The following is a 10,497-nucleotide window of genomic DNA, read 5'->3' on the forward strand; positions in this document are numbered from 1 at the left end:
ACCTCGATTTAACGTCTCATCCGAAGGACGGTGCTTTTTTTTGACAGTATAGTGTTCCCCGTCACTATACTGGGGCATTAGGACCCACACAGACCACAGGGTGAGCACCCCCTGCTGGTCTCACTAACACCACTACCAGCAGCAACCTGGTTTTCCCAGGTGGTCTCCCATTCAAGTACTAACCAGGCTCAGCCCTGCTTAGCTTCAGTGGGCAAGCTGTCTTGGGCTACAGGGTGATATGGCTGCTGGCATGTGAAATGGAGATTTTTCTCAACCACCACCGATGTGCAGCATCCACCAGGGCTGGGTTTCCCCATAACGATTGAACTTAGCACTTAAGAGCGCTTTCTACAAGCTACTTAATAAACATTCGTTGTTCATTTACGTGCGTTTCCCAAAGATGCACATAAAACAATCGCTTTTTTACTGTAGATAAATTATAGCAGCAATTGGTAGAAACAATTTATCAATTTGCTAGTACCAACTTTTACCAAAATTGTACCAAATACGTTTTCCTTCTTTATTAATGTTTAGTCATTTAAATTTGATTTCTCATTTGAATTTTAAATATAATATATTTAAAGTAATTTAAACAAATAAACAAAAAACCCAATAAATAAATATAAATTAAAACATAACATTATCGTCCTTGCAGGAGTGCAATTTGCTGGTCCTGCAGGTGACCTTGTAACTCTGTTGTCTTATGCACTTATGAATCAATGATTACTCCAGAGCACTCGTAGATCTACGATGATTTTCAAGTGCTACTTAAGTTACGAAGCTTTTTGGGAAACGGCCCGCAATTCTAAGATATTCGTACAATCATTTTTACAATCTACTTAGCCTTACGATGCTTTTAGGAAACCCGTTCCTGGATGATGCGACGGCAGCCATACTGCCCTAAAACACCCACCACACACCAGCTTATTAGTAGAGAGGACATAGAGTAATATATGATATATGAATATGATTTCTTTCCGTAAAAGTGCTTTGAATCAATGTCCATTGGGTAAAGCGCTTATAAAATGAACTAATGATGAACCTTGATGAATTTAATAAATATATAGTGTGTAATACAGTGTTCTTTATTTTTAAAATAATCTTATTAATGGTTTGTTTTGTTGTAACTAAGCTGGAAGGCAAAAAATCTACATAGCAATTGAATTTGCATAAGTCATGAGAAAAATATGGCCATGTAGTTTAACAATTACTAGTTTCTTTTCTATTCTGATTCCAGCAGCAATTAAAATTGCAATTTTGTAGGAGCTCATATTGAATGTGGGCCATTTGAATTTAGAATAAAGATAGGATTATAGGATAATCTGTGACAGGACATGGGATTAAAACTGGGCTATTTTTGTAACCCTTTATGAGACATGAACCCTAACATAACTTCAGCTCTCATATTCAACCTTTTTATACAGCATGTTATTCAGTTTAATATGATTTACCGTAAGTTTATTTCTATAGCATTTTCACTAATTTGCAATTGAGTAAAGGCAGTTTTACAGTAAATACGTAGTAATACAGGCAAATGTACAATCAAATGAAATACATAAAATGAAGTTACAAAAAAATTAGCATAACCTGCTTTTAAAAAACTAAAACTTACACTGGTATTAAACAAGCAAGTGTAACAATTTTTCTATAAAATGTATATATAAGCAGTACTAACAGTAGGATTGTAATCGAAATGTAAAATTCATAGCGCTACTATGCAAATATGCACATTAGATTTTTTATAAGGTGTAAAATAGCAATACTAACAATAATTTTAACGCCCCCACCAGACAAATTAACTCGTCAATTAAAGGCTCTCTAAGCGAATATGTTCGACGTCACTTGTTGTTGATATTTGAACTGTTTTCAAACAAACGGAGCGTAGATAACTCCTCCCCCTCCCTTCCGTGCTTTCGTGAACGCGACCAACCCCCACCCCCAAATCCTTCTAGGCGTTTATTGGCTGTAAAACTTTGTTTTGTTTCGTGGTGCAGGTTTGGCCACTGTGTGTACATTGAAGTTTGTAGAGCCTGGGCTGTCTACAGAGATCGCGTTTTTTTGCAGTTTGATCAGCGGTCAGGTAGCAAGCAGATAGTGAGGAGATGTGTGCTGTATGTAACAAAAAATGTTTTATTGTCTAAAACGCGTGAATTCGCTTAGAAAACCTTTAAGAGAAAACGCTTCAATGCCAATGACGAGTTTTCCCAGCAATCCGTATTTCCACTATTATCCACTAGATGGCGCTCTTACCCAACTTATACAACCCGGAAGCAACCCCAAACTAGGGATGCGCCGATACCACTTTTTTGGAGTACGAGTACGAGTACGAGTACTTGCATTTCAGTACTTGCCGATACCGATACTGAGTACTTAATAAAAAACATGATTCAAATTTACAGGTAACAGCTTTAATCATATAATTTAACAAAAAAACAAGTGACTAGTTTTCCAGTTTGTTGTAAACTCTGCCTCTTTGGACAACACAAGAGGCATTAACCCCTTACACGCCACTCAGACATAGACATTTCTCAGACCGTGGTATCGATCCCTGGTATCGGGGGACTTTTAACGAGTACGAGTACTTTAGAAAATGTGGTATCGAGGCCGATACCCGATACCAGTATCGGTATCGATGCATCCCTACCCCAAACAGTTCAAACTCAGTGTATGTTTTGATCATCGCTCTGAATCTGATCTCTATCAGAAGTCTTTCACAAAAACACAATTATTTCAGCTTTTTGCTTAAAATTTGGTATTTCTGAAGAAACCTACCCATATTTGAGAGGTGATAAAAAGAGAACAAATGAAGGTAGGAAAAAACTTTTGTTTTGTCTGAAAGCAGAGGTTCTGTTATTTTATTTGATATATTTTATGTTTACATATTTAAAAAACAAAATTTTCTGGAAGGCATTAAACTTTTGTGAAAAACATAAAAATATTGGCGCTGGCAGGCAACTTTAAAAAAAAAACGCTGGCGAGGAAAGAGTTAATTGTCAGCAAAAATGTAATCAGTTATAATGAAAGTGCTATTAAGCAAATATGCATCTCAGATTTCCATAAGATGTTTATTAGTAATATTAACAGTAAAACCCATAGGACTGCAATAAGATTATAATATTATAGTAGTGTTATTAAGAAAATATACACATTGAAAAATGCATATAAAAATGACACAATTGATACTGTAGCTTATTAAAGACCGCGACATTTAGCTAATTTAGCCTTTGACTGGTCATAAATCATAAACAATAATAAAAGAAACCATATACTTTGCATGGTGTGTGTTATCATATCTGGTTACTGGCCACATAAGCAAGGGTCTGCATTGAAATAGTGCCTGGTGAAAGTCTAGTGTGAACATGGCATAACCCTTAACCCAATGTCAGAAAACTCCCAGTGATCAAGCCAAAGGTGACATCGGCAGGAAACTCCAGTGGAGAAAAAACAAACTCAACCAGGAGGATCAGTTCTTCTGACACATTAATATAATGAATATTAGTTATATATACATACATTATCATTAGTATACACTCAATATACATATGTAGTATTTTTTATAACCTCTTAAAACTTATGCAGTAAGATTTTGAATCCCACAAAAAAAGCTTCAACACATACAAATAATGTAATTTGTGCTTAATGGCTTATTACATAGTGCTATGCTTTTGAAGTATTAACTTTGGATTTTGCATGAGTGATATTATGAACTGTTGTAAAACAATGGAAACATTATTGAACAAATGGTGCAGGCAAACCAAGGTCAATGTGCAACTAAAGTTGTTTTTTAAGAAAAACAGCGTGTCATAGTAACATTAAAACACTCTGGGTTTACACTGACTCCACAATAAAAGTGAAATATATATTAAAATCAAATAACTACTGCTGTAATATAAAAGATATCATTAGAAGATTCTAGGCTTCTAGACGGTTTAGTCTTGTTTTATGATACATTTACACAACGCATTGGTCCGTTCAATAATAAATGCTTCCTTAAGTAATTGTTAATCAATACCCTTCAATGAGTAAAATGAATAATGTTGTCGGCTGAGCAAAATGTGAAGTTCCCACAGGGATCAAAGCCTTTAAAAATCAATCCGTTTCCTGTTGTTTAAATTGAAAAATGAGCTTTGGAGTTTCAGTGCTTCATATGAAGTTAAATACATTAAATAGCCATTTAACAAAAAGCACTTTGAGATTTTTTTCATTAAATAATGTCTTGCATCATGTATTTTTAGATGGAAACACTTCAAATCTGAACTTTTTATACAACAGTTTGTTTATTCAGATGTACACACATTTTACACTCTGGGTCATCTGAACTCACATCACGGCTTGAAACTAAAGCCCTTTTCACACACAGAGATTACAGAAAACAGATGTTAAAAACATTTTGTTTGTGATCATTTGATTTTGGTTCATTCACACTGCCAATGATTTTCTTGAATACTGCATGTGTGCATTCAAACACATCCCGCAAAGATAAAGACACCTGATGTGTAATGTAATGTAATTGTAAACGTTTTTTGCAGCATCCTACAGTATGTTAATATTAACTAAAATAATATAACTAATATGTATAAATGTGTCATATATAGTAAGTATATTCACTTTCTCTCGAGAGAAACCACGTGTGCATTTTTTCTGATTTTATCATAAACTAGCGCATGCTATTATATTATTCTGGTGATCGATGATCTCAATTTCAGTACGGAGCTCCCTGATCTCCTGTGATAAAGAGCTAAACCATAACTGTGCTGTTGCGATGACGTAGACGTCATCATTACGACACGCCCCTTACGGCATTGTTTCTGCCTTTTGTTCACACAGGAAGGATATGTTCTGGAAATGTTATGGAAATGTAGGTAACTACAACGGAAGCGATCCCAGGATTAATTCTGGGATATGTTTGCATTCACACAGAAGACACTCTGGAAATTTTATGGACATTTTCAGGGATCAAGGCACTGTGCGAAAGGGATTTTAACAAGTTAGGGAAGTTATCTTTGATAGAGTTATTTGTAAGTAACTGGAAAAGTCAAAGAGGAAATGTTTGATTCCTCTGAGATAATTCATTAACTCGAAATGTAAAATGCGAATAATGGGAGATGGAAATGCATTTGCAAAATAAATTCTGACATAGCGAACAATAAATCCACGTGACTGATCGTCTGCAGTATCAGCTGTCGTTGTCTTACCATATATGGGGCTCGACGTAGTCACAATGCCCTTGCTGCTAGTGCCTGCATCCGAGATCCAGCATTCCTTCTTCTGTGCACAGCATTCAGTTTTGCAATTAAGCTGCACTGCTAATAAATTAATAACTTGCCCATTTGTAACTAAATGCAGTCCTGTCTCTATTTTGCTAAGCATACCTTGTTTTGTTCACTGTTGGTTACTAACTTTCCAATACCACCATCATTCGCATGAACAACTTAATGGAAACGCACCTAATTTGCCTTTGTTTTTTTTTTGCGAATTTCGAAAAGATTCGCATTACGTTTGGATGGAAACCCAGCGAATGTCATCTGTGCTAACACATACTCTGTTGAGATGAAATGACACCTGTGGCATTTTTTACTGTATTACACACTACAGCTAGCCGCCAGCACCAGACATCTCTGCATGATAAAGTGGCATTTAAAGCGACTCCACAATTTGGCAAATTTTGGATTCAGTCATTTTTAAAAACCATTATAACTCCTTAATCAGCAAATAAAAGGACAGAAATGAATGGAAACATTTAACTTTTGTGTAATGTTGGACTTAAAGAAAGTCTGTTTCTCGTCATGCATTGCAAACAAGGGCATAGCACCTCATCATAGCACAAGCAGGTTTCATAAAAAGCCTGGAACACAGCAGACAGAGAAGGCACAGCATACTTTCTTCCCGCGTCCGCATTGCACGCGCACACATCCGCACCGCTTTGAAAGTATATTTTCAGGACATTCATGAATTTAGAAAAGATGAAGAAAAGTGGCGAATCCACCACTGCAGTGAGAATATTGTATGAGTTTGCGACTATGCATTCCCACCATAGGACGTGACGCTCTTCACATCTATTTACCAGTGTGTACAGCTCGGATATGTTCCTTAGACACGAGAATAATAAAACGGAAAACACTGAATTTTGAGAATAAATAAAACTGAATTTGGGAAAAAATTAAATGGTTTTTATAGGGCCCTTGCCTACAATGTGTACGGTATGTTATTGTCATCATGCTCATAGCTGAACTACTGATCTCTGTCCCTTCTGTCTGGAAATGACTGTTTCTGAATCTTAATATTCAAGGATGTAAAAATACAAAAATGTAAATAAGTCACATACCACTGTATGCATGTCTTCATATTACTGTTAAATCAACGAGCATCCTTTACTGCTTACATCTGTTTGAATGCAAAACTCTTAATGCTGTAACATCAGTCGCCTCTCAAATGCTGCAGGAATGTCACAGCTAAAACAGTGACAGCTAGTTATTGAATCTATTGTACTAGTTATAGGTGAAAGAAACACAAAGCAACATTGAGCTCATGAACATCTGAAAGCTCCTTACAGCATTACTGCTGCACACAAAGTCCATGATGAAATATTTGGAATTGCGGGATTTGATTTTGGGGCAGCGACCGATGCCAGAATCAAACAAAGACAAACTCAGTCACAAATCCAAAATATATATTCACCTATCTATGAGGTAAAACTTTGCTTTAACAAACATTCTGCTATGATAAAATTATGGAGGCATAATAACTTTCATACTGAAGCCTTGTAAAACACAAGCGCAACTCTAACCATAAATGTTAATCAAACTATATACTAGGAAAGGTTAATGTTTTTAAAAGACTAAGGGCAGATGTTACAGGAAGTGTAAATTCAAATAAAACATTATTTTATGATTTGCTTTTATAAAGTCTAAAGTCAATAATAAAGACCAGCATCTAACAGACCGTGACACAGACTGATAACTGTCCATCAGATCAAAGGCATTATGGGATATCTCCCATCTGAAATCATTATGACTTAGGAAGAATTTTTGTAATCCGTGACAATCTGATGACATTAATGTTTATAATCTCAGCAGAAATCCTGCCAGAAACACAGATTTAAGACATGACGGTCAAAGCTTCTGAATCTTTCTTATAGATGACTTTAAATCCACATTAGTGATGTGTTGCAGAATGATTGCAGAAACGTTTCATACGAAACCACCAATAGTACTGTACGTGTATAAACACCATGTGTAAACACCATGGTACATGTATTAGACCCTTCAGTATAATTATAATGTACTTCTGCGTACTCTCTGTCAGATTCAGCACCTCAGAGAGTTCCTTTAAACGCACGTGTCAACAACAAAAACAGTTAAGTATTAATGCCGTCGTTGTAGTATCAGCAGAACGATGTGCTTTTATGTATCGTGTTAACCTGAGTGAATGTGTCGAGTAGATAAGTAAAGAGTCTTACCGCACTCCTGACACAGAACTTCACTCACGAGCTTCCTCACGGCGCGCTTCGTTACCACCGGCGGGAATACCGCCGTAAACACCGACGTCTCATTAGTGGGATCCATGAAGAACAAGTAACGAGTTCCGGTTCTGAGCTGTAAACAACTGACACCATCAACCCAGATAAGAGAGACCAAAGAGTCTTTGAGCAGCCCACCAGCCTTCAGCATCCACACCTGACGAACTCGGACGCGTAACTGACTGGATCTGGACCCGTCCACCTGCCTTTCGGTCCGGTTGAGTTCCTCCTCGAACTCCCCCTCAAACACGACCCCGGAGCGAAGCGCGTGATCCCGAACTGAGCCCGCGGGCGGTGTGCACGTGAAGCTCCGGCACCGGGAGAAACACACGAGACAGAAACACAGAATAACGGCACAGACTGAAGAACCGATGGATTCCGGAATGACCCGCATATTGAACCTGAACCCAACTAACTTAACTGGAGCTGCGCGAGACCTTCAAAGGTGAGAGGTAAATCTGATGGGTTTAACAGAGGAGGCGGGGGGAGAGGGAGAGAGAGAGAGAAAGAGAGAGAGAGAGAGAGAGAGAGAGAGAGACGTGCAGACAGAAGAGCTGAGTTTTTAAAGAAAGAAGAACATTTTAAATCAGATGTGAAACTTCCACCATTAAAAACTGTTGCAAACAACACGCGCAGCATGCACTTAACAGATAGTTTATAACTTCACAGCTTTGGCTGCCAAATCAATTAATCTTTGACAGACAAATATTTTCCTCTTCCAGGTTAAAAATGTCTGCGCATTCATGTTATCAAAACAAAACCTTGCATAGATAAGCATTTCTCGGGACCTTTCCACGAACAGATTTCACAAAAGATGTTTATCCTGTTCCAAGACTTCAGTAAAATCCATAGAAATGAGTGCACAATGATGTGATCTTGTAATATTAAAATACCTCATATTTAATTTCTAATCATGTGGCTTGAAAGTCCTCTGTGCAGTGATGACGTCACTATCAATGATAACAGGAGGACGACACACATTGGCACAAAACAACTGAAATAAATCAAAATGAGGAATTCTGAAAGGAAAACTCAAAAGACTTGATTTCCCACAGTAAATGAGCTAACAGATTACATTGCATTAATTAAAACTAAAGCAAGTGATCCTAAAAGCAATAATTGAACCAACTGCACTACATGACAGTGAGATGTGAATAGGGACCAATAAAAACTCATGAGTTTTCTCAATGGGAGAAATGGGAACAAAATTATAAAAGCATAAACGTAAACAGAGCAACACTAAACAAATCTTATATAGCTGAAGGACAATACCCATTAATAATCATTATATTAAAAATTAGCTATGAGGTCTAAAAGCAAGCACATAAAGTCAAATGATTCGAACCCTTTAGTGTCAGGACCAGAACCTTCATCTGTTCATTCACAGCTCACAACATTTAAACCAGCATAACACAAACTATTTATACAATTGCAAAAAAATACAAAGATGCCACTAAATCACAAAAGACTAAACTTTTTTACGCAGCTGTAAGTGGATCACAGATATCTGATGTAGATATATATATATATATATATAGGAATAATTGACGACCGGGCATAAAATTATTAGTAAATAATGAGAACCCAAGGTGGTAATGTGGCACAATGCAAAGCAGAGTAGTAACAACGTGGGTGTGAATTATTTTTAAATACAATACATTGCTCTGGTGGTCATTTTAAGACATGTGACAGATCTGGTGTTCAGGTTTTTTTTGTGAGAAATAATGCACACCTGTGAAACATTTCTCAACCAATTACAATAAAGCATTCAACAGCCCCGTGGTATGCATATATATGTGTGTGTGTGTGTGTGTGCGTGTGTGTGTGTGTGTGTGTGTGTGTGTGTGTATACATTATATGTATAGTGTATACATATATATTTACTGAATTATCACTGACTATAGAAAGACTCAAAACATTTGCTAATTTCACAACATTTCATAAAACTCCACCATACTTTATGGCACTATCAAAACAAGAAATTTAAGATAGATTTTGAGAGAAAAATCAGACCGGATCACAACAGCAGCATAATACTGTATCCCATAAACACAGAGAATCAGCTACAAATGTATTTTGTGTTCTGTATTTATTTATGTTTTGGTTTATTTTGGTTTTGTATTGTATTTTGATTGTTTTGCTCATTCATCATGTAATAGTCAATGCTTTGGCAATACTGCACAAGTCTTGCCAGTAAAGTGCAAAGGAATTGAATGGAATTGTCATAATCAAGTTGTCTTTTAGTGAATAGAGATGATTAAAATCAACATACGAGTATATACACTCACCCAAAGTCGAGGATCTGTCAGCAAAAACCTCTCCTGCTCAATTCATAAAATGCCTCCAAATGACAATGAGAAATCACCATATATATACACCACATATTGTGAGTGTATGTAGTTCAAAACAAAACAACAGAAATCATTACAAGTCTAAAAACAAGACAGAAAACACAAATATAAATCAATCAAAAAGACAAGGTTCTGTAGTTATACTAGAATATAATTATCACTGAATGGGAAAAGTCATATGTCAATTAAAATATAACAACCTCTATAATCTCCAATGAAGACCACTATTATCCCTTGTCATCTGACTCCAAACTCCTCCTTACTGTCCCTCATTTCCCCATCTGTCATCTATGGATGGTGCTGTAGATCATTGAATGTCATGACACCAAAATTATGGAAGTCACTTTCACCTACCATGCGTTCCTTAGAGTCTCAACTCAAAACATATATCCTTTCTTAATATTATCTGAATAAGTTCTGATTAATTATTCTGAACATTATGATAATCTTGATGATTGTTTAATGTCTATTGCGTCCTTGAGCTTGGGAAAGATTTTGTTTTATGCTGTTTTGAACCATAAGTTTCATATTGATGACTAACCTAGTTCTCTCACAAACATATCATTTTATTTCAGAAGGCATATTAACTTACTGGTGTCATTTGGATTACTTTAATGAGGGATGGAT

The 10,497-nt window shown here is 36.4% G+C and overlaps 1 protein-coding gene and 1 pseudogene across 6 annotated transcripts in view; both read right to left on the reverse strand.

Annotated features, from left to right (window-relative positions):
• nrg1 (neuregulin 1) overlaps nucleotides 1-7,919 on the reverse strand; it is an 89,747-nt gene extending 81,828 nt beyond the window's left edge. For all 6 annotated transcript variants that reach the window (XM_073816096.1, XM_073816095.1, XM_073816092.1 and 3 more), the window contains exon 1: nucleotides 7,460-7,919. In XM_073816096.1, coding sequence (XP_073672197.1) covers nucleotides 7,460-7,913 — 454 coding nt within the window. In that variant the 5' untranslated portion in view covers nucleotides 7,914-7,919. The remainder of the gene's footprint in view (nucleotides 1-7,459) is intronic.
• LOC135718534 (5S ribosomal RNA) lies at nucleotides 134-250 on the reverse strand (annotated as a pseudogene).
• Nucleotides 7,920-10,497: the final 2,578 nt, after the last annotated feature.

The sequence above is a fragment of the Paramisgurnus dabryanus genome, chromosome 10 (genome assembly GCF_030506205.2).
Source record: "Paramisgurnus dabryanus chromosome 10, PD_genome_1.1, whole genome shotgun sequence".
Lineage (NCBI taxonomy): Eukaryota > Metazoa > Chordata > Actinopteri > Cypriniformes > Cobitidae > Paramisgurnus > Paramisgurnus dabryanus.